The sequence below is a fragment of the Melopsittacus undulatus genome, chromosome 5, assembly GCF_012275295.1.
Source record: "Melopsittacus undulatus isolate bMelUnd1 chromosome 5, bMelUnd1.mat.Z, whole genome shotgun sequence".
NCBI lineage: Eukaryota > Metazoa > Chordata > Aves > Psittaciformes > Psittaculidae > Melopsittacus > Melopsittacus undulatus.
In genome coordinates, this window is record NC_047531.1 from 56,192,273 (window position 1) to 56,218,088 (window position 25,816).

At 39.1% G+C, this 25,816-nt stretch overlaps 1 protein-coding gene across 1 annotated transcript in view; it reads left to right on the forward strand.

Moving 5' to 3' along the window:
- ERC1 (ELKS/RAB6-interacting/CAST family member 1) overlaps nt 1–25,816 on the forward strand; it is a 284,155-nt gene that overhangs the window by 46,656 nt on the left and 211,683 nt on the right. The window contains exon 3 of the mRNA XM_034062833.1: nt 14,920–15,336. Within this exon, the coding sequence (XP_033918724.1) occupies nt 14,920–15,336 (417 nt within the window). The remainder of the gene's footprint in view (nt 1–14,919; nt 15,337–25,816) is intronic.

Below are 25,816 nucleotides of genomic sequence, written 5' to 3' on the forward strand. Positions count from 1 at the left end.
TGTGATGTAGGGATGCAGATGAGTTAAGGAGAATGACTAATACTAAGGTATGTAATCTGTGAAATACGAAGTACAGACATGAGGTGTTCTTTTGTGAAAACTGAAATAGAATCATAGAATGGTTAGGGTTGGAAGGCATCTTAGAGATCATCTAGTTCTGAGATCCCTGCCATGGGCAAGGACACTTTCCACTAGACAAGGCTGTTCAAAGCCCCAGGATGAACACGGACTTGAACACTGCCTGGTATGGGGCATCCAGAACTTCTCTGGGCAACCTGTCCCAGTGTCTCACCACCCTCACAGTAAAGAATTTTTTCCTAATATCTAATCTAAATCTACCCTATGTCAGTTTAAAGCCATTCCCCCTTGTCCTGTCACCACATGTTCTTGTAAAAAGCCCCTCTCCTTCTTCCTTATAGGCCCCTTTAGGTACTGGAAGCTGCTCTAAGGTCTCCTCTGAGCCTTCTTTTCTCCAGGCTGAACAACCCCAACTCTTTCAGCCTTTCTTCATTGGGGACATACTTCAGCCCTCTGATTATCCACCATCGAATCAGTAATCCATGCCTCTCTAGTTTAAAGACAAGGTTGTCCTGTGGGACAGTGTCACATATCTTGCACAAGTCCAGGTAAATGACATCAGATGCTCTTCCCTTATCCACACATCCTGTAACCCCATCATAGACTGCCAGATTTGTCAGGCATGATTCGCCCTTAGTGAATCCATGTTGGCTGTCACCAGTGGCCTCCTTATTTTCCATGAGCCTTAGCATTGTTGCCAGGAGGATCTGCTCCACGATCTTGCTGGGCACTGAGATGAGGCTGACTGGTCTGTAGTTCCCCAGGTTTTCCTTTTTTCCCTTTTAAAACAGGGAACTATGTTTCTCCTTTTCCAGTCAGCGAGAACTTTACTGGACTGCCATGACTTCTCAGATATGAAGCATAGTAGGCTTAGCCTCTTCATCCAGGAGTTCTGGGGTGATTGAAGTCCCCATGAGAACCAGGACTTGTGAATGTAAAGCTGCTCCTGTGTGTCTATAGAGGGCCTTGTGTGCTTGGTCTTCCTGGTTGGGTGGCCTGTAACAGACCTTTGCTCTAATGTCACCTGTCCCTTCCCTTCCTTTAGTCCTGAAGCGTTAAGCTTTTGGTCAGCTCCTGTTCTGTCTCCAGGTGTAATTCAGTGCACTACAGTGGGTGACTGACATAGAGGTAATATCTCCTTGTCTCCCCTGCCTGTCCTTCCTAAAGAGCCTATATCCTTCCATTCCAATGCTCCAGTCATAGGACACATTCCACCCTATCTGTTAAGAGGAAATCTGAGGATTGACCTGCTAGGTTAGCACAGGTTTGTCCTAGCAGGTTAAGTTAGGTGGCTTGCGAGTCTGATCAGAGGAGAGAAACACATATGAATCTTCCAGGAATTTGGAGCACTTCATTTCAGTCCTGAGTTTGTAAATTGTCTGCTCCAGTCAGGCGCAGTCTCCATATGACAGTCTCCATAGCAAAGGCATCTCAAAGCAGTGTTGCCAACAGACTGTTCTAATGATAAGTAAAACATAGGTTAATGTTAAGTGAAGTCTAAAAGGAATGCAAGGGTTATGAAATTTCAGGATTGGGGGGTGATTTTGTAGTAATGCACTCAGGGTTTCTGTGTTGATAAGGTATACAAGTCTTCTGTCTAGTAAAGTTCATCTAGACATCTATTTGAGTGATAAAAGAACTGAACACTGTGTTTAACTTTTATGTAACTTTCGGTCTGTTTCCTGACTTATGATTACTGTCTGCAAAAGATACGAGAAGGTGATGTGGGAAGGGAAGGAGGGAAAGTATACCAAGTTGTCTGAAGTGTGCCTTAAACTTTGCATTTAAATAAGCATCATCATTGGCCCTTCAGCTTTCCACTGACTGGATTAGGAAGAGGGAGTCCCCTCCCTAATTCTTTCTACATCCCAGAACGGATCCAGCAGGTAAGAATTTGAGGCTTCAGAAGCCACCTTGTTCTGTTTGTCTGACCTAAAACACATAGCACTGGACAAATGAGCTTTCCAGATTTTCAGTGCTACAAGCCCTTTTTCTTTTTTTTCAGAGTATTATAAAGCATGTAGTTCCAAGATTAGTATCTGTGTTCAGACATTTATGCCATGCTTAAGCTCTTGCTGGAGTTGGTGGATTTGATGCCTCAAACTCACAGCAGGGAATTCCATTCTCCTTTCTCTCTTGACAGTTGTTCATACAGATGTATCGGCAGATTAAGATGCTTCTGTGAATAATTTTTAAATGCAGAGCACTTGGTTACAAGATGATTTGCATAAATGCACTTGAACCAGAATCAAAACACTGTATTGTACAGCATTTATATCCATTTTAAGTGTTTTCAGTCTGGTATATAAAGAAGCGAGGGAGTTCAGTCATTGCTCTGCAAGAAGCCTAACAGCATGACATACTATTTGAATGACCACATAGTAATAATTCATGAGTAAATAGTTCCTGAAAGAAACCAGTATTTGTTCTGTGAGATATTTACCTTAAATGATTTTACCAACACAGTCTACACCAACTGTCCATTTTGATCCATGGGCAATGCATGGCTATTCTATGTTAGATAGCTCTGTGTTTATTACAATGAGCTCATAATTCTTTATGTTCTTCTATGTATTCCCTTGATTCCTACAGTGATGCACAAAGTCAGACAAGACAGTATTAAAGCTTTTCACTGACGGAAGTTATTCTAGCTGTCAATCATTGCAGATACCTGTTTTCGCTTGCCTGGTGCACATTTGCATCAGATGTGTTTCTGATGCGTACTGAGAACACAGCTTACTGCACCTGATAGCTTGGATGGAAAACCTTTTCTGTTCAGGTATTTTCATCACACTCTAGGATCCAGTAAAGGTTTTCATAATGAATATCCCTGACTTTATACTTCCAAAGTAGCATGTGAGCCTAACATCTATCTCTGTCATCAAGCAGAAATCTGAATACTTCCTGTTCAGGTAAGTTGTGCTAGATCTCCTCATTTCATAGAATCATGGAAGCAGCTAGGTTGGAAAGCACCTTTAAGATCATCAGGTCCAACTGTTAACCCAAGACTGCCAAGTCCACCACTAAACCATGTCACTGAGGGCCTCATTTACGTTTTTTGAATGCTTCCAGGGAAGCTGATTCCATCGCTGCCCTGGGCAGCCTGTGTCAATGTCTGAGCACCCTCTCTGTGAAGTTTTTCCTAATATCCAATCTTAGCCACCCCTGGCGCAAGCTATCTTGTCCTGTAGTCTATTGGGAGAAGAGACCATCCCCACTACAACGTCCTTTCAGGTATTTGTAGAGAGCGATAAGGACTCCCCTGAGCCTTCTCTAGGCTAAACCCCCCTCAGTTCCCTCAGCCATCCCTCATCACAGTTGTGCTCCAGACCCTTCACCAGCTTCATTGTCCTTCTCTGGGCCTGCTCCATCACCTCAATGTCTCTCTTGTAGTGAGCGGCCCAGAGCTGAACACAGGATTCGAGGTGCAGCCTCACCAGTGAAGGGGAACAGGCACTTCCTGGCTCACTTTCTGATACAAGCCAGGATGTGTTGGCCAGAGCTTTCCAAGTTCCTCTTCATGTTTTCCTGTCACTTGACTCTTAAGCTCCCTCAATGGGGTATTATGTTGCTTCTTAAGGTCACAAAAAGCTCCTTTAGAACTTAGCAGAATGTGATGTGTTCTGCTTTGCTCTCAAAGGTGCCGCTGCTACTTCAGCACGAGGGTAAGTGTCAAGAACATTTTGATCAGGTGCTTTCCATATGTTCTTTCTCATGGACAGTGATTAGTGCACCCATAATCTAAAATTATCCTGAAATTCTAGGAATGCATTTGATCTGCCTGGCTTCTGAAAACTGTACTTGGCATGAGAGACTTGATGTATCCAGAAAAGAACATTTTCAAGTCTTTTCCTCTGTGAGTGTAGCAAAGATTTCAAGGCAGAGAGGTGAGAAGATAACATGTATCATGTCAAAAAGCTACAGGTTTGAAAAGGCTTAGTTGAGTCTTTGCTGATGGTTGCTGCTGCTGTTGGTTTATTGTTTTTGTTCACCTGCTTGTTTACAGATGGATTTCTGTTCCTTGTTGTATTTCAAAGAAAACAAGAAAAGTTATGAAGGTGGAAGGGATGCATATCTTACCTTTGGCAAGAACTTGTCTTAGTTGTGAGAACTTCAAGCCCTAATCTTGTGAAATAGACTTAAAATGATTGCTGCCATTGTGGCTGACTGGTATGCATTGACAACTCTAAAAAAACCCCATACTTCTTACTTTAAGAAGGAATAATGAATGAGGTTTTGGTGTTTTGTTTTTTTTTTTTTCTTGAATATATCAGTGTGCAAGTTACAGTCCCCTACAGTGGCTGATGATGTACCTGGGTACTGCTCTTGTTTAAGCTATCATTTTAGGCCTTTTGGAATTTGGGCCAATTGAGTGTGAAAGCCTTGAGCTGTTCCTTATTGTAGCTTAAAACAAGAAAAGCACCTGCAAATGCTTTTCCAGAAAACCTATTTTACTTTCCTTGAAGAATTGATGATAAGGCAAATGTGAAAAGATACAATGCTAAAAATTGTCTATGGGATAGAGAGCAGAGCAGTTAGGAGGGCATACTGAAGAGGCTGTGAACAAGTAAAGCAAGAATGAAAATATTACAGTGACACAGCCAGATAGGTCACATCTTCTTGTGAAACAATGGGGTGAAGAGTTTTGCATAAAGGGCTTCTGCCCTCTGTAGCCATCTCCCTAAGAGTACTTTTGCCCTGCAAGGTTGCTCTCTAATCAGTACATGGAAAATTACAAGCAGACAGACAAAGCCTCTGCACATAGTCTGTGCAGCTGAGAGGCAGCAGCTGGTTTTGCTGTTGGTTATCTCCCTGTCTTGCTTGAACACTGTGCAAAGACTTCATTGGCAAGAACTTTCTATGTGTCACAGTACAGCCGTATGCTCCTTTTAAGATCCTGAATGTCATGTGTTCTATTACTTGACAGGATCAAGCCCTTCATGCAGTCTTCTCACATTTATTGCCGTATCTAGTAATCCAGTGCTTTTCTTGATCAAGAAAAAATCCATCAAACAAAATGCCAGTAAATTCTAGTGCTTTCAGATTGCTGGTGAGCTGGTGGGTCCAGGTTTTATAGATCAGTCTGGTGCTAGCAAATATTTAATTTCTTCAGCTGAGCAGCCAAGTGTTGGGCCCTTGATATCTGGACAGTAACTCAGATTCTGGAGGTGCAGATTTGGAAAGAACACTTAAGGCTGTGTTCATCAGTCCATAGTCTCTGAGCATTGTGTGGCTATGAGATCCTCCACTGTTGCTTATGTTCACTATGCCACGTTCCAAATTGACAGGATGAATGAAATACTGTATTTCTGTGGGCAAGCAGAAATGGAAAAGATTACTATTAAATATTGAAAGTAATTTTTTTAAATACTACCAATTTATGTATTTCAGTCTACCTTGCAATAGTTTCTTCAGTCCTCAGCAGTCACAAACTCGAAGTATTCAAAAAGTCTTAAAGATGAGGCCTACTCTATATTTTATACTCTTACATGAGAGATGTAGGGTTTATGCATATATATGCAGTTTTAAAAAATATTTTTGGTCAAAATATTCTTATGGGATCCATACATGTGTGCACTGAGATTTATACCATAATCTCTCCAAACCGACCAGTATAGAAGATTTAAATTGCAGGGGGACGGTTGGCAGGGGGAGGGTAATGAGGATAACCAGCTTTCTTGTGCATCGATTTTTCATATAGTACTGTTTCATTATAAATCATCAGCTGTTTTTCCTCATTGGAGCATATTGTTCATTTGTGCTCGTATCTTGGAAAATACTGAACACAAGATCAAAGGTTGTGTGGCAGAGCACCTTTTATCTTGGATGGATTCCTTGCATCAGCTAATGGAAAGATACATTTGCTGACCTCCCTAATAGAGGTGACTAATAAAAATATGTTCTTGCAGAATCGCTCCTAATCTATTAAGAGACTGCATCATCTTCCATATAGATGCTACTAATTTGAAAATATTACATTTCAATACATATGTAAATGTTAAAATTCTCCTTCCCTTAAATAGCATAATAATTTCTAATTACTTTAATGGAATGAGGGGTTCACAAGAGCTGTTTGGCACTTAACCACCTATTCCACAGATGCCATGTTTAAAAGCGATCTATAACATGGGTGAAATTGGGTGTGTTGAATACGCATGCTAAATAGGGTAAGATCAAAATCTACAAGTTCTGTAATGGCAGGCCTGAACATAGATCAGTCTGATGTTTGTGGATTGTGGTTTGAGTGGTTCTGTGTGTGTGTTTTCTTTCTTTTTTCATGATGATCTGTTTGATCAACACAGTTTGTGACAAAGTAAATCTGTGTTTGTCAGACAGGAGAGACTGTAAAGAATTATCTTACTGCAGTGCATGAAACTGCATATATGCAAGGACTCTTTATTTTCTTTAGCAGCATAAGAACAAATAATCAAAGCACACATTTGTATATAAATAAAACATGCCATTTAAGTAGTGTAATGCTAACCAAATTTGGACAGACTGGTGGGAAATAGAGGTTAAAATCATCATGGAAATTGTTGGTTCTGATGAGAAATTCTAAACATTTGCCCTAATCCCCAAAAGCCTGCTCTCAAGAAAGATGAAGGGCACTTTAGAGTCCAGTTTCTGTGCTCCAGGATCATAGCACTGCTGACATGCAAAGCATGTGAAATATAGATGATAGGAAGATTTGCATGAGAGAAATTTTTTTTAAGCCCTCTGAACTGGTAATGTAGATGTGCATTTGAAAATTTAAACATGTGGTAGCTGGGATTAACTGATATGACTCTAGAAATAATTTTCCTTTGAATTCTGTTGCCTACTAGACCGTTCCATGTATCTGCCACAGCTCAAATTCCCATAGGAAGACATGGAAATGTCAGAATCATGTTCATGGTTCAGAAATTGATAAACTGATGTTTTTCAAAAGTTTGCTGCATTTGCCTATGCTTAATCAGAATTTTCATTCTTACCAGGCAGGTGTGCACTAAATTCTTCAGGATGAGTTGTGGGTTTACTGTGCATCAGTTATTCTACAGAAACTGCCCATATACATGCTGTATTTCTTGAAATCAAAAACAGCATACCTTTTTATGTTTGTAAGATAAGCTGCTTTATGTTTACCATAGGCAAAGTCATTAATGTGAGCATTTACCAGTGAGTAACTGGTGTACTGCATTTATTCCATTTTACCTTTCAGCTTTTTTTATGCATGTACCTGTACACTTAGTATGAGGTGATTGTATTACAGTTTCGGTTCTTGTGGCTACAGGCTGATTAGGTTGTTTCTGACATGCTAACTTTAGGAGTTTAATTCCTGCTGGTTTGCTTGTGAGGGGTTTGTTTTTGTACAGGACAGGGGCAAAGGTATTAGGTTGCTACACACTGCTACACACTTCCCTTAAACCAAATGAGTCATTTTGTGTGAATCTAATTCAGCTGACAAATGTATTACTGACAACTTAAGCTTTTAATCTGTAACCTTTTTTTTACCATCTTGCCCTTCTGCTGTCTCAGAGATAATGCAGTGTGTGATTGTCTAAAATACAAGTCTCTTTTTGACTCTCACAAATTAAATCCTATTAAAATCATAGCTGTATTTTGTATCTAAGCTAAACATTATAAAAATCACCCGTTCATTTCCATTTAAATAAGGGTTTTGAAGCCCCTGATCCGTCTTACAAGGAATATGTTGTGTTTCTGGAATAAGCAAGTTCTGTTTCATCACAGCCCTGCTGGACACCTGACATTAGCCCTTTTTTCAGTTCCCTTGCGTGGGCTGCAGCTGAATGTCAGCAGGGACTCCCTCAGCCAGCCAGGCCCTTGCTCCTGCAGTGACTTCAGCAGAATCTATTTCCCAGAAATGCTGCCAAAACATTAACTCTTTGAGAATGGCAGAGAATGATTTTCCATAGTGACCAAATCCTATTCTAGCATTTGTCATGTGATCTATCTTGAGCTTTATGTGCTTCATCCTCTTACAAATGTTGGAAATTCTTTTGTTACGAAGAAGATGAAAGAAATCATCATAATGCAGAAGTTTGTGATTGTACATGTGGATTTGATGGCAAGAAAACCACCTTTAAGTTCTGTTATTTTCTGGTCATGCACATTTGTGGGTAGACCTTATTGAATTGTCCTTCTGAAAGAAAATATATAATAACTATTGTATCTTTTCCAGAATAGTAGCACATGTAGTCATGATGATCTAACGGCAAAAGTGAGGCAGTATTTATAGGTACTACAAGTACATCTATTTCAGACCTGGAACAGCTTTTGTAGCTGAAATCGTCTCTCTTTCCCAGCTGTAAAAATAGTTGGCTGAATAAGAAATTAGCTGTAAACTGATTTCTTCAGAAACACTGAGTTTGGTCAATTAAAAACTTAAATCTGTCCTTTTTGATTTTTTTCTTTAGCCCTGGGTTGGATCCTGGAAAACAAATGCAGAAATATGCGATATGTAGTAAAAAAATGCAAACCTATTGTCGTGGTGTAACTTCAGCTGGCAATTAAGCACCACACAGCTGTTGACTGAATGGGAAGGGTAAAAGTGAGAAAACCCATGAGCTGAGATAAAGACAGTTTAACAGGTAAAGCAGAAGCCACATGTGCAAGCAAAGCAAACCAAGGAATTCATTCACCACTTCCCATTGGCAGGCAGGGGTTCACCAGGAGAGCAGGGCTCCATCATGCATAATGGTTATTAAGAAGACAGGCAACCATGACTCCAAACATCGCCCCTCCTTCCTTCTTCTTTCCCGAGCTAGAATGTTTGAGCCATACGGGCTGGGCTATCCCTGTAGTCATCTGGGGTCAGCTGCCCTGGCTGTGTCCTCTCCCAACCTCTTGTGCACCCCCAGCCTGCTCACTGGTGGGGTGGTGTGAGAGGCAAAAGAGGCCTTGATGCTGTGTAAGCACTGCTTGCAAGTAACTAAAACATCGCTGGGTTATCAATCCTGTTTCCAGCACAAATCCAAAACATAGCCCCATATGAGATTCTATGAAGAAAATAAACTCTATCCCAGCCACAATAGCACACCTGTCCTGTGTTGTGTCGAGCACTGTTTTCTACACAAAGAAAAGCTTGATCACTGAGCAGATCTGTAAAAAAAACCTGCCAAATACACATGCATCATAAAGGTGTAGTTCAGTACAGGATGTACTGGCATTGTGGGCCGACAGCAGAAGTAATCAAGAAATTTTCAGTAGCTAAGTTTGTCAGTAATATTTTTATAAAAAACTTTTATTGAATCTGCTGATTTCAGCAAAACGTTTGTTAGGAAATGTCCTGGTTTGAGCAGTAGCAGTCATTTTTTCTCGGTAGCTGGTGCAGTGCTGTGTTTTGACTTTTGGGCTGAGAACGGTTGCTGATAGCAAGTATGTTTTGAGTTACTGCTCAGGTGTTTGGTTTGTTCAAGGCCTTTTTCTGAGCTCATGCTCTGCAGGGAGGAGGGGAGGCTGGGAGGAAGGAGAGACAGGACACCTGACCCAGGCTAGCCAAAGAGGTATTCCATACCACAGCACATCATGCCCAGGATGTAACTGAGAAACCCGGAAGGGCTGGAGGCTCTGGGGGGATGGAGGAGGTATTGGTCGGTGCTCGGTCGGACAGGGTGGGGTGAGTTATGGGTCGGTGGCTGGTGAGGTGTTGTATTCTCTTCACTTGTTATTGGCTTTATCATTATTGTTTGTATTAGTAGTGGCAGTAGTGATTTGTGTTATACCTTAGCTATTAAATCGTTCTTATCTCAATCCGTGGGGGCTACATTCTTTGGATTCTCCTTCCTAACTCTCCGGGAATTGGGGGAGCAAGGGTGGGGGAGTGAGTAATGAGCTGTGTGTAGACTTGGTTTAAACCACGACAGGGAAAAAACTTCTTTCATGAGGAGTGGAATTTCTGATTTGAAATCAGAGAAGACTGAGATGAGATAAGCCCCAGAGCAGGAAATAGACTTGGTCAGGGATGCTCACTACAGCGTGGAAGATGCTAAGGGGTCTCTTGGCTAATTCAGATAAAGACCTTGAGCTGAGATCCATCTTCCCTTTGTGACACTTGGATGGGAGAGGGGTAAAATCTTTCTCAGTCCTTCCTGTAAGACTATTTTGTTAGAGATCCACCCAAGAACAGCTTGTTGTTTACTGATTAGAGCCTCATTTGGGGTGTGTGAAGATGATGAGTAGGAGCTTGAACCTTTAGTAGGAGCTTGAACCTTTATCTCCCAGGTTCAAGCTTTTCTAATACAGCAGTACTTACTCTAGTAGCACCTCTCTTTCTCCCCATTCTTTCCATCACCCCATGATCTCTTGCTTATGAATATGAGAGTCTTTAGTGTTCTTCCAGTGTAAGAAGAGGAGTTTTTAAAGTCCTTGAGTTTTGCATACTGTAACAATACTTCCCACCTCTTTGTAACACATTTTTGTGACACAGTGTCATATAATTGCATGTTATGTTTTCCCTTTTTTTCTTGAGAAAAAGTAGATTCTTCTGTTCGTTTTTGCTGACTGTTGACAGGCATTTCTTGAACGTACTGAGTTTAAATTCAGGAGATGAAAGAGAACTTCACTACAGAAGTGTTCAGTGCCTAGGTGCCTTGCCTGTGTTGCAGAACCCACAGTTCTAATTGAGATATATAAGCACTTGAATATGACTTTTTAAATAAAATATGGGATGAGTTATGTATGTGATTATAGTAGTTACAAAGAGAGTATCTGCAGTGTGAATAGCCTAAATCAGGCAGCAGAACTAAATTGACTGGAAAGTTAAATGCTGTAGCTTGGTAAGTCAAGCCCTGTCTTGCACAGATGAGTGTGGAAATTCTGTCTTTAAAAAGCATGTCATTTGGTCCTTTCTTTCAAAATTAGACTAGTAGCAATGGCTGCCTCCTTTTGATCTAAAATGTGGGTTTAGAATACAGGTCTTGGATGTAGAATATCAATTAAATTCCTTTTTCTGTCTGAGTATGTTAAAATTCCCATCCCTTTCTTCCTTTGGAATGGTAACATTATAAGCATTTAAGGTATATGAAAGTACTGCTACTCAGGTCTTTCTGTTCCTATGTGTTCTACCAATTAGAATAAGAAGCTGTGCTCTCTTTAGTATTTTCTGTCAGGCCTACTGAAGCTTTAAATATTTCATGCAAAATGGAAAAGCTTCAACAATAAGAGATGAGAAGAACTGCCTGCAGCAAGGTTCCCAAACTCACCCGTATGGCAATAGGTATGTTGCATTATCCTGGACTGCAACAACAGGACTGCTTTGTAAATGAAACATAAGGCATTTCTGTATCATTGGCTGTCATCATACTGTAGGTTAGAAACTCATCTACCCCATCTGCCAAAGTGTGGGAAATGTGAATTTGAACCCTCTTAGGTGGAGGCAAAGACTGAATGATGGTCTGCTACTTACAGATGTACATTTTGTGCTGCTGTATGAAAGGCAAACTCTGTCCCCTCATAGAGCCCAGTTAACAGACTTTGAGTTGCAGGATACCTGGTAAGAAGTTATGTTTGCAACTTGCCCCTCTCTTACTAGAGAGCTGTGCTCACAAAAACATCTTTGTGTTTTGCAGGTATGGGTCTAATTTGTAGCGAGGCTTACAGAACAATTTTCATTACTTGAAAAAAACAGGGAAGCCTCAAGGTCTGAAATAAAAGCAGTAAGCTTTAAGCAAAGGACAGGTTCAACATAATTGCTTTGACTTTAATTATGTTACCTTTACTAAGCTATGTAAGAAGAGCATGAATGGTACTTAGCAGAGTGTGATGTAACAGTTTAGTGGTATTAAAAGTATTTTTACTTGTTTGTTTCAAAATCTGACAATTTCAACAGTATTTTTCAAGTTTGAGGTGTTAGGTGCTAGAAACAGGATTAAGCACCAGTGGCTAGTATCACATGAACTTAGAAAACAGTTTGTCTTTCTGGGATAGTCACTGATTTAAAAATAAAGTCTAGGAAATAGATGAGAAGCTAGTAAGACTTGCCACCTCCTTCGTGGGGAAAACCATGTTTTCTTTCAAATAGTGTAGAAGACAAGCTGTGTTAACTGAAAAAGTGGTTTATTTATTATGCCAGCTAATACAGGACATTCTTCCATTATTCTGAAAATAAAAAAAAAATTTGGAAAGCAGACAGAAGAACCCATTTTGCATACATCTTGCATGTTGGAAACGGTGCTGTGTCAAAAGCGTAGAATAATTTTTTGTGGCGTATTTTCAAGTTACCTTGCACATAATGATGTTAATTCTCAGCTGAGCAGTTCAGAGAACAGTCATACTAATTCATAAGCTCAATGCTAACCCTTCCTTTCACTTCACCTCTTAATTTTTCCTGGGAAACTGAATTCAAGGCAGTTGCTGACCATTTATGTCAGGTGTTCCAAACGCTCTTGTCCTTGCTTAACAGACTGATCTATAAATGCTGTTTGTCACTTTTTTTTTCACATCGTGTTTCTGAAACATATAATATGTTTCACATCATGTTTCTGAATCATAGAATAGCTTTTGGTTGTTTGACTCAGAAGTTGCATGGAGGCTTTTCCAATTTTGGGGGAGATAATTTCTGTGGGTCTGAAACACGGGTTTTGCCTATGTAACCTGAAGTCAGGTTTCACAGCAGATCAAATTGTAAAAATGAAGGAATTTGGTTGTGATGATTTAGTCAATGGATGTTTATAAATAACCCAAGTTTGATTCTGAGACAACACTGAGTAGAGGAAGTAATTTCATTTAGTAGATGATGTGGTTGTTCAGAAGAAGCTCTTTTCTCGCCTGGGAGAAAGGAAATGCTGAAGTGGCAGTATATGGAGAGCCAGGTGGAAGCATGTGGGAATTTGTTTGTTAGCTGGGGGAACAACACACAGCTGGGCTGTGGATAAGTACAGCTTCTCAAATACAAATGGAATTAACTCATGTGTGGAATTGTAAATGTATATCTGGTGAGGTTATTGTTTAACAAAATTTAAAGATATTCTCTACTACCATTGAGTCCTACTGTCTTTATTGGTATTGTGTAGGTACAGTTGAGGCAAACCTTTACCTGAGCGCAGTAGGGTTTCTCTTACAACTTGATCTACATACATGAATTGAACAGACAGCCTACCTGCACGCTGTTTGTGGTCGTGCCTTGATTTTCAGGCTTGGAGGCGGTCTGACATTCTCACTTTTACTGCAGTTTGAAGAAATAACAATAACTGAAAGCTTAAATCTGTAATTAAAAAAAAAAAAAAGAAGTGATTTATAAAAACGTTTTCAAAATCCATATTGAGTTATTTCTTTTCATCTCTTATGCTGAGCACCCACCAATATACAAACACAATGTGCCTTTTAGAAGAGAGTAACTATTACCCCTTGCCTACCTGTGCTGTGTTATCACAGATTCTGTAACCTGAAGTTTTAGATTAACAGAATTAGTAACTGCCAAATATTGTTTTATTGAAATGGAATAAAGGTTAATTACAGCATCTCAAATCAACTGTGAAGTTATGCATTTAAGCTTATTTCAGTTTATGCTGATACCATTAAGGATGGTTTCATTTTCTTCTCTGCCAGCTCCTTGAGTGCTCATTCCCACTGCTGCTTTTCACAAGGATCAGCATTGGTCTAGTTGCATCATCTACTGGATCAGAGATCTGGCTGGAAAGTCATTTTGTTTGGTTTTGATGGGGTTGAGTTTCAGCCACATGAAGTTTTGATCCAGTTGTCAATGTTACCCACCTAAGGAAGGACACAGAGTTGGACTTTTCCTTTTAATGTCTGTGTGGTACCTGAACTGATTATGGAATAGCATCTTTATTTTGAAAAGCTCTTCTTAGGCCAGAACGCAAAAGGAGGTGAAGTACACAGTCTAAAGTATGACCTTTATAAAGAAAATGGAATTGGACTGCCTTTATGTACCATTCTATATGACCACAGTAATCTTTAACATTTCTAAAAGAACTTAAAGGTAAATAACTGTATTACAAATACTGTCTTCTGTCTATTGTCTTTTCGTAGAGTCACAGCATAGATGAGGTTGTAAGAGACCTCTGGCGATCAGCTGGTCCAACCTCCCTGCTCAAGCAGGGCCACCAAGAACCAGTTGCCCAGGATCATTTCCAGACAGCTTTTAATATTTCCAAGGAATTTAACATAAGAAGTGTCATATTCTTGAATTAATGCTTAAACCCAGATCTTTTAACATCTTTTCATAAATATGTGAGTGAAATACGAGGTACTTGTATTTATGTCAAACATTAATTGGGCAACATCTTTATATTATAGACCTTAACAGTGTGTTTCCTTTGTCAAGTTTGATAATAGGTTATAACTAATACTAACTAGTCCTAGTGAATACTGGAAGTAGCTTTATTGCAGACACTGATTTTTATAATACAAAGGTAGACCCCAGGAGTCAGTCCATATTACTTGTTCACACTTAGACTAAATTGTAAGCACATCTTAAGGGAGTAGAGATGTATCAGTCTGTGCATCTTATTTCTGGTCAACAGGTCTTTGTTTAGTGTGTTAGTCCTTGACTGTTATTGTCTTAGTACTTTTGTCTTGTCAAGAAGAAAACAAATGTTTATCTGAATAAGAAACAAGGACTTTTTTCCTAGGCAAACTGTGCTTTCCCTGTGTTATCCCACTGTGTTAACTCACAGTATTCACAGTCACTGGGAACTGCAATTTCTGTTGTGTGACCCAGTCCCACCTCAGTTCTGCTTTCAGAAAAAAAAAAGAAAGCTGGACTGTTGGTGTGGCAATTTCCTCTTGGTTGGTAGCTCAGGAGGTCTGATGTGGCTCATACTGTTCTCTTTATTTTTTCAGTGGAAAGAATCCTCTGATGTTATTTATTTGTTCTTTTAGCATATGCAGATGACTATTCAGGCTCTCCAAGACGAGCTGCGGATCCAGAGGGACCTGAACCAGCTGTTCCAGCAGGACAGCAGCACTAGAACCAGTGAGCCCTTTGTGGCAGAGCTGACAGAAGAAAACTTCCAACGACTTCATGCAGAGCATGAACGCCAGGCCAAGGAGCTCTTTCTGCTACGTAAAACCTTAGAAGAGATGGAACTGCGTATTGAGACACAGAAACAGACCTTAAATGCACGTGATGAGTCCATCAAAAAGCTGCTGGAGATGCTGCAGAGTAAAGGTCTGTCAGCAAAAGCCACTGAGGAAGATCATGAACGAACAAGACGGTTGGCTGAGGCAGAGATGCACGTGCATCACTTGGAGAGCCTTCTCGAACAGAAGGAAAAAGAAAACAACATGCTGAGAGAGGTAGGTAACCAAGCTCTGGGCTCATCTCCAGTCTTACGTTCTTCTCTGTCTCTTCTCTGTTTCACAACTGTAAGGAAAAAGTCTTCTGTCCTCTCTGTAAGCTGTATTTTTACGTTGCAAAATTGACAATTTGTCCCTGTTGTTTTAAAACTTCCTCAAGGCTTCCTTGTGTGTGCTTTATGGGGTTTTGTGATTTAGGCCCCACTTTCCCTGTAGTCTTTGTATGAAGTTCTGGAGATAAATTGTCACAGACTCTAAAATTCATTGTTTCATTCTGTTGTAGTTTGACAGAAAGTAGCTACCTGTATTGAGGTGAAAACTGAGAGAAATCCTTGCAGGAGGAATGGATGATTGCTCTATGGTTTCCATGGAAACAGTTGTCTTGCTGTGAAGGGTATTTGATAAAACTATTAGCTGCCCTGGATGTACAGCCAAAAAAAAGATTACTTAAAGGGATACTGCTGCAGACATAATAACCCCTCCCCCCCATCCATCTGAAAACAGAAAACAAAAACCATTGTTATATCTGTATTGCACCTTAGAGGAGTACAGTGACAGGCATTCTTCACTATTGATCATCCTAAAATAATGATAATAAAATACAGGCTAAATGTAATGCAAATATCTCATAAAAATAAAGGATTTCATGTGTCCCAGTGTAAATTTCTTGATATTGTTAAATGTATTTTACTCTTATCAACTAGCTTCCTAAAGTATTCTCATATTAACTTCTAAAAGGCTAGTAATTCAGCATGTATTGCGTACATACACAGATATGTATGTATAAGCATGTATTCACTAATGGCAAATTTTCTGTAAAAATTATTATACATCTGTAGATTGAATGCATGAATTGATAGCTATGCATATATATATTTATATATAATATGTGTGTGCGTGAATCTGATGGCCTGTTTTGGGCATTGTAAGTCTATTTCATGGTTCAACATTTTTTGCAAGCCTGACAGGAATTAAGCCCCCTCCCTCAGAAGGCAGGGAAGCGAGGTCAGGCACAGAGTTTTTTGAGATGAGTATTTGCAATACATCAATCACAGAATCATAGACTGGTTTGGGTTGGAAGGTACCTTAAAGATCATCCAGAGGCAGGGATACCTTCCACTAGACCAGGTTGCTCCAAACCCTGTCCAGCCTGGCCTTGAGCACTGCCAGGGATGGGACATCCACAACTTCTCTGGGCAACCTGGCCTAGTGCCTCACCACTCTCATAATGAAGAACTTCCTAATATCTAATCTAAATCAACTTTCTTTCAGTTTAAACCCATTCCCACTACAGGCCCTTGTAACAAGTCCATCTCCAGCTTTCTTGTGTCCTTCTTTAAGTACTGGAACAAAGTAAATACTTCTTAATACCCCTTATTCATATGTTTTACATGCCCTGACCCATTGTACTTATGCTCTTGCAAGCATTTATGTAAGAAAAGCTAGGGCCCATTACATTTCTGAGCCAGATTTAGGCCAGATTTATTTTTTTTAGAGCAGTAATCTCTTGAGTGTCTGGAGTGAAGATAATACAGTTCCAGAGTTTCTACACTAGTTTTTCCTTTATTTAGCAACCAATGATAATTCTGTTCCAGTTCTTGTATCTATTTCAGGAAGTGCCCCAAATGGCTTCCATTTGTTTCTGCTTTAAGTCCAGCAACATAAACGAAAAGCTGGCAGCAGCTGTGTAATTTTTTAGGAATGCTCTTACATTTGTTTCTGCTACTGATGAGTAGATGTTGAGAGATAAGAATTCTTGTTTCATTCACACATATCTGAAAATCATCAGTCATTTAAATCCTAGCCTTTATGGTGTAAAATTCCCTGGAGAAGGTAGAGATGACTTACTGAGTTTGAAAGTGCAAGTGCTGTTTATCTAACACTTTAATTAATCCTCAGTGCTGACCCAGCTCTAATACATTGGGAAGGGTAAGCTGGGTGCGCTGTAATTTGTAGCTTAAGCTATTGATATGGTGTGGGATCCAGCCTTAAAGCTGAGCACCCTAGTAGTCTCGAAAACTTGGTGCCATGTGCAGAGATATCAAATTATCTCCTTATGGAATTGGTTCACATCAGGAAGGGTTCGGTTAGTACCCTTGTGCTGTCCTTGAGCTCTGAGCTAGACTGAGTTAACCAAAGTCAGGCTTGTCTGCATGAAGCTCAGGTCTCATGCTTGAGGGTCCAGGAGGCTGGAGAAAATCGGGATGTTTCTGGACTGTGGCTGACTGCATCTAACATTATGAGCACTAAGTTGCTCTTCTCTGCAGAGTCTGGTTCAGAGTGGTTATCCCTGTTCCACACTTGGAAGTTGTCTCTGTGCAGAACCTCTTATGTGTGTCTACGTCACCCTCCTCAAGCTAATCTTCTGCGTTTATCTGTATTTCCATAGTGTTAGGTTATTTTAGCCTTTTGCTGCACCAGATACGAACTGTGGAATTTTGGAGCTGCCTTGGAGAACTCAATCTGCTTTCTTGATGGTTCTATATCTAGCATTCTTAGTATCTAGAAAGGCATGCTAAATTCTTCTTTAAATACTCATTTTAAAGGAAGTGTTAGTATCTCAAAGGGATTTGCATGTGCATGGGAGGTCAGCATTTATACTTCATGTTCTAACACATTAGAAAAACTGAGAAAAATTTTAATAGTGTTTTGGCCATCTTTGTTAAAGCAAGCTCTGAGATGTCAGAATCTGCTAGTACTGTTTCTGACTTTATGAGTGTGCTAGACTTTGGTAAAAAGTAGACTTTTGTGCTAAAATTATGTCCTGGGAATAATAATAAAGATTTGTATCTTGAAGCAAAAAGCTATCCATCTGTTTTTCCAGCTCTGAAGCCTGCACGTAATTCAAAGCATGATGTTGGGACTCGAGGTCATCACATGATTTCTGACAGACAGTACAGGTGTAGTGGCCAGCAGTCTGACCTTGAAAATTAAATGTGGATTCACTGATTTCTGCAGGTATCACATTTACTGTGATTATACTAAAGATTGCAGTAATTTCCTAAGGAAAAGAAATTCTCAGAGAGCCCACACTTGTGGTTCTACGAAGATCATAGCCAAGGAATAGCTGTATTGGTTTGGTCAATGATCCTTTTAGTCTAGCATTCTCTTTCAGCTAATGGCCATCTGCAGACACCCAGAAAGGGGTAAGAACAAGTCAAGCACAATAAATCTCTGTAGTGCTGTCCCATCTCCCCAGCTCTTTACAGATGAGAGTTTTCTTGAACTTTTTGTGGTTTGTCAGTTTAGTATTCTCTGTGGATCTGCCATCTGAGTACACAGTCAGTGTCTTCTTGAGCCATGTAAGCTTTTACAGCTGCAGCATCATTTGGTAAGTGGCTTTACAGGTCTACTCTGTTTCAGGAAAAAACCTATCTCATTTATTTTAAATTTGAACCTGTCTCTCAGCAGCTTCACAACCTGTTGCTCTGGCACTGGAAGACACAGGGAATGGATGGTCGCCAGCAAGACCATGTGCCACTCATAATTTTAGATTTGTCATATCTCTTCCAAGTTTTCTCTTTTTCCAGACTGAAATGTCCAATGCTACTCAACTTTCTTTGTATAGAAGATAGTGCATATCTTTGATCATCTCCCAGAGCCCTGTCTCAGTCTCCCACATCCAGGTTATGAAATTGATTCTCCTGCAGTTAGTGAGAGATATCTCCGTAAGAAATTTGACGCTCTTGGGCTTTTCCAAAATGTCCTGAATTCAGGGGAACTCAAGCAATCTTTCCTTACAAGTCCATAGCAAAGATCCTGTATCCAGCATAGGATGTATTTGCCAACTCACTGATAGAGAGGACAGTCTCACATTAACACAGAATAATGAGAAATTAGGTGTTTCATTGAACATCTGAACAGAGACATGAATCTGGATGCCCTTTCTTCAGCAGATGATAGCGTGACTGCATCACATTCCTCTACCCTAGAAAACAAGCTTCAGCTTCATAGCTTATAAAAAGATGGTTGCTATTTTGAATACCTCCTCTTAAGTCATAGTGAAAATGATTCATAGTGTTGTTGGTATTCTAAACTTAACTTTCAGAAACAAAATTACTCTCATACCAGCAAGAAATACTTGATGAAATCCAGCAACTGGACTACAGCTTCCAGAATAGCTTCCAAGTTACATTAACTGCCACCTTATTGTTCCAGACTCACCTGTTGCAAGATTATCACCGATGGCAGTGACAGCACATAGCTCTTAAGATATTGAAGCTTGCTATGCTCTTTTTGACAACCTCCCTGTTCTTCACCTTCATTTTAATACACTGAATAGAGATACATTTTTCTCAGCTAAACAGAGTAATAGGTCAAAAGTCAGTGCAAGTTATGTCATGATATGGTGTGGATTGTATCCACATCTGGTGTTCTAGACACATGGAGTAGTATGGGCTAAGTATGATTTGTAAGGACAGTCCAACATCATTACACCAACTTGGTTAAACCTTTCTCTCATCTGCCTAGAAGAAAGGAGAAAAACAAAACTATCTGTATTGGTTTTACCCAGAGGGAGCAAAAAGAAGCTGCTGTCTGTTATTGTCAGGTATTTGCTAAGCAGCTTTGGGAGTGTTGTCCTGTTTCCTTACTCCTTTACAAGGATATCAGCACAGACTTTACAGCAGTAGTTGTCTGATGACCTGTTTGTCTCAGGGCTCCTACTGGGCATACATGGTCTGAAAGCTGAATACATCTTTGTTCAGAGCAGTGCTATAGCATATACTAATTGGAATCTCCAAGATATACTGATACACCACTGCATTTCTCCTGCCCAGGCGGAGGTTCACTTTGATGTCTCAAATCATACGAACTAAGGATGTATGAAGGGAAGTTCCTAAATATATTCTCTTCTTTTCATTAGCCAGGATGCTTAGTGGTATCTATGCAATACATCTATGAAGCCTTCAATCCCATCATGTCCTGTGTAACTGAGTCCTGGTAATAAACATGGCCCTAACCATTTGTGTACTGATCTTGTAGCTATAGCATTCTCATGGGAAAAGGAAGTGGTTGGCTCAAACTTCGAGGCTAAGCAGGTATTGAAGGTGGGGTGGGGTGTTCATTGAAATATTAGTGTAATAGAATGTCAACATAGTTCATCATGCAGATTTGATAGTCAAAATTAGACAGTTATTCCCTGAACTGGGACAGGTGTCTGACTATTGCCTTTTATTTGGAAACAGAAAGAAACTCTTTACCTAGCAAGTTTCTTCAGAAGCCAGTTCTAGTTTCAAGGGTTGAATGTTACAGTGGTGTGGAACAAGGAAAGAACCAACAGTAGCTTTCCACTTTGTGTCATAGAACCCATGTTTGGTAGTACATTACAGGTTTGATGTTTTTAAATTATTTTTTTAATAATTGGGTCAATTCAGACAGGATGGATTTTTACTCCAGCTGAGTGCAAAACTGAATTAAGGAGTTAAGGATGTAATGCTTAACTAATAAAGGGTGGTTTTGTATGTAAAGCAGTCACTGTAAATGGGTCATTCATAAGGGTATGCATTTACAGTGAACTTAAGGAAAGAGGCTATGGCAGAAAAAGCTATTGTTTCTTTTAATCTTCTGTGTTTGTTGAAATGGCAACTCCACAAAGTTCTGTTTGTGAACTGTATTGCAGTCATCTAGTATGGCCTTATTACAAGAACTTACTCCTGTTTGTAGCTATTTTGAATCAAACAGTACTCACTTTATTCTAGGAAGTAACACTAAATATCTATGAGCATTCTTTATTATGTCTCCACTTAGGGTAAGACAAGCAACAAACAGGCTTGTATTAGGTTATAACATATGTATACTTGACTTAGTTTTATGTTATCAAACTTGATACTGCAATGACCGAACAGCAGCAGCAAGGAGCTCAGTAAGAAAGGATGGATGTGCCATCTAAACATACCATTAGAGTACTGCTGAACAGTGTCCAGTGAAGAGAAAGGTTGTTTGCCTTATCTGATCAGATATTAGTTATCTGTGACAAGTTTTGCAAAGAAGTTTGCATGTGCTAAAATTCTCACCCTTTTCTGCTTTAGGCTCAAAGAAAGATTTATAGATTTTAGTTGGAGCAATTAGAGTTACCTCAAAAACACTTTTGTCCAAGATTTTCCAGCATAAATACGGCACACTTTTTGAGAGAATTTTTAGGTTTCTGGGGTAGATATATTCAGCAACTGGAGTTCTTACTGCTATCATACTAGGAAATATCATTCTGATGAGTTAAAAAAATTGAGCTTTTTGCCTTTTCTGTTTCTAACTCATTCTTTTTACCTTTGTTGTTCGAGACTACAAAAAAATCATAAACACCTTCTGATTCTTGTATAGCAAATTCCTGATTTTTTTATGTAATTATTTAATGATGTGTAGGAATTAAGTGAATGGAAAAAAGTGGAACTGCAGTCTTCTCGCAGGATGTTTTCTCTGTGTTATAGTTATGATCTCATCAAAGTGAAGTTATCCATAAAATTTATATGGATTTATTCATATGCTTTTTCTAGCACAAGGGACCAAAATATTAGATATTTAATGTTTTTAACTTCAGTCATATTTTTTTTGTATGACTGAGCCGCTTAAGGATACATAAAATTTAATGTCTTTTGATGTTTTATTATATTAGGATTTCCTTTGTCAATATGTGTAATTTGTTTACAAATCACAGATTAGATGTGCTTTCTTTGGAGATACTAATATTATCCTTTATCCTGTACTTCTCTTCAGTGGATGTGAAATTTGTGGAATTTTATTTCTGCAAGTGTGAAACTTTGCAGTAGAAAAAAAACCCCAGAAAACAAAATATTATTAAGAAGTTGGAAGCTAATTCAAATAGAAAATGCATGCTTTTGCACCTTAAATAAGAGGGAGGAATGGAAGAATGAAGAACTAATAATATGTATGTAAATAAAGTTCTACATGATTAGGTTTCTAATGTTAAAATTTTTAATTTTTAATTTTTTCTTTAGCTTGTGGATTCACACTTCTATCAGACTTGAACACAATGATGTGCTATTAAAACTAATGTGATGGTTTGAATTGATCTCTCATCTTTATCTTGCCTTGACTCTAATGCTGAAGTTTTGAGGGATTTTGCTTTTATCTCTTGCTGATTGGAATACTGAGGTGAACTGGAAGTTGTGTTTTAATTTTCACTTTAGGTGATGCGTTTGTTAACAAACTTAAGTCTGCTAATATGTGAGGTTTTGGTTGGATTTAGAAATCACTGTTTGAATGTATCCATAAAATTACAAATCATAGAGATGAATTTCTCTACCCAGGGATAACTGAACTTTAGAGCAGCTGATACCCTACATGTGTGTGGAATTTTCAGCAAATCTTTCCAAGTTATTCTCTTTATTAATATAATCAATTTATTTTTCAGGAAATTATGTTGATTGTGTTTGCAAATGCAGGAAATGACAAATGGAAAAATATAAAAATGATTTCTGAAGGAACTGCTGTGGTTATTGGTTCCAAACTGTGTAGCTGTGTTCCTGTTACATAGCAAAACTCTAATAATGGTGAGATAAATTATAGAGGACTCGTATGATACATAGATTTTAAGTTCAGTTTTATGCTTTGCTGAAATAGAATTTAAAGTTACTGGTATTGAGCACTTTCTGCTACACACTGGTTAAAATGCTGAAGCTAAGCAATGCTACTCAGTCACCTTCAGATCCCAGGTAGTGAAGATATTTATATCAATGAGTCATGCATTTTGAAGGGCTCTCCCAGTGGTCATCTCATGCAACCTTCTGCTCAAATGAGCAATTTCAATTAATGGGAATTTCACAACCTCTTTAGGCACCTGGTCCAGTCTTTGGTTGCTCTCTGGTAAAATCTTTTCTGTATTAGTGAGTCAGGATTTTGTGTGCTACAATTTTTGCCTGGTGCCTATCATCCTTCTACTGTGCACTTCTGAAGACTTTGTCTCTGTCATCTCTGCAGCTTCCAGTCAGATAGCCACGGAGGGCATTGATAATCCCCCCAAGCCTTGTTTTCTGTTCAGCTGAAGAAACTCAGTTTTCTCTCATCCTCTGCTCTTCCACTGTTTTTTTTTTTGGGGGGGGGGTGGTTTTTTTTTTGTTTGTTTGTTTTTTAACAGCAGCAAGGGCACACTGCTTATTCCCAAATCATGTCTTCCCCAAATTTCATGTAATTTGAAAACTTGCAGAAGGTGCCATCTATCCCATCTTTCAGATCATTAATAAAGGCTCACTTGGAGTATCGTGTACAGTTCTGGTGTCCTCAACATAAAAAGGACATGGTACTGTTAGAACATGTCCAGAGGAGGGCCACGAGGATGATCAGGGGACTGGAGCACCTCCCATATGAAAACAGGCTGAGAAAGTTGGGGCTGTTCATCCTGGAGAAGAGAAGGCTGCGTGGAGACCTCATAGCAGCCTTCCAGTATCTGAAGGGGGCCTACAGGGATGCTGGGGAGGGACTATTCATTAGGGACTGTAGTGATAGGACAAGGGGTAATGGCTTGAAACTTAAACAGCAGAGGTTTAGACTGGATATAAGGAAGAAATTCTTTACTGTTAGGGTGGTGAGGTGCTGGAATGGGCTGCCCAGGGAGGTAGTGAACGCTCCATCCCTGGCAGTGTTCAAGACCAGGTTGGATGAAGCCTTCGGTGATACGGTTTAGTGTGAGGTGCCCCTGCCATGGCAGGGGGGTTGGAACTTGATGATCTTGAGGTCCTTTCCAACCCTAACTATTCTATGATTCTATGATAGGGTACTGAACAGTATTAGCCACTGTATCAGCTTCTGAGGGTTGTCAGTAGCAAACAGCTACACATTGGACTTCATAATGCTGATCACCAGGTTTTGAGCCTGACAGTCCAGCTAATTGTCCACCCACCTTTTAACCACTTAATTCAGTCTGTATCTCACCAATTTGGTTGCAGGGATGTTTGAAAGCTGTGTTGAAGGACATGCAGCACTCATTGTTCACCATTTAACCACAGTCATTTACTTCACTGTAAAAGAAAATCAGGTTAGTCAGATATGATTTGTCCTTCTCCACAACTAAAGATCAAATTGATCTTATAGATCTATTAAATAATTTCTAAAATAAATAATGACAGTTAACAGTGAACTGAAGGATGCTTGTGAAATTTTGCTTTGTTTGTAACATTTACATTTTGTTGCAATTAAATAGGTATGCTAGTTAAGATAAAAAATAAATCAGAATTACAGCTCTGGTTTTAGTTGTGCATATTTTTTGTCTCTTTTTTTTTCTTTTTTTGTTAAGAAATGAATGTATGAGGGCATATTTTTCTCTTTTCAGTGTTGTGTGTGCTTCCTCATTATGTAGATTTTGCAGGAAAAGGAAGTCATGTTTTTTTTTGGCTTTGGAAAGTACATATCTTATGGTGCTACTCAGAGATAAGGTGCTGTACTTTTAAGCACGCTACTCCACTGTAAAAACACCATTGCTTAAAAAGTGCACCTTCACATTTATTCTAAATTCCATGCAAAAATCAAAGGCAGGAATAACTATGGGAATAACAGTTAATAATATGGCCAGGTTATGAAGGAAGAAATGTTTCTGATTAAATTCCTTCCCTCACTATTCTGTATGTGTATAATTTATTAATATTTTTAAAAAATAGTGCTGATACTGATCAGTATTTAGGACTCCATCAATTCTAAACTGTGTTCTCTCATTTTCAATTCTTTTGGTATTCCTTAGTCAAGAAAAATCCTCACAGAATTTGTTGTTATTTACGGTGCATTAGAATCACTCTATCACCGCTATTCTTTACATATTCAATGTTCTTAGTATGTTTGATCACCTGTTCTGTGGAGTTATGCTGACTAGAAAATTACAGTATTGTTTCTCATAGGGGTACTGTGGTTGCTTGTAGACCTACTTGGTAGGTGTAATATGATTCATACCTTTAGTTTGTATCGTTTTTTGAAGTAGGGTTTTGTTTTGTTTTTTTTTTTTTTTTAAAGGAAGATAGCTATTCTTGATTACAAATTGATAGTGGTGAGATATCAACTCCAACTCTGGTGAAGCTGGCCCCATTGTTTAGAACTTCTGTTTCTAGCCTTCAGTTTCTAGTTACTGAATCTTACAAGTACTTTTGGACAGAACAACCCATTTTCAGTTTTTGTTGCCTGTGAAAGTACTTTAAAGTTGTGATCAGTTTGCACAATAAATTTGTTTTGGTTCCTCCTTTCTTTACCCCAAAGACAAATTATGCTCCTACAGTCATTCTTTGAACTCTCTTCAGTATACCAATATCATTTTTAAACTGTAGACAGAGAGGATACAGTATAACTGTAGTGGTAACACTAGTGCCAAACAGGTAACAAGGTGTCCGTCCATCTGCAGCTTTTCTTGTTCATGTCAAAGAATCGTAGAAGCTACTAGCTTGTAATAATGAGGTATTAAAGCATAAACCTGGGAACAAAAAAGGGGTTATAGAGCATTCTTCAATATTCTTGACAATGTTGTGATCATATCTGGTGGCTAGAA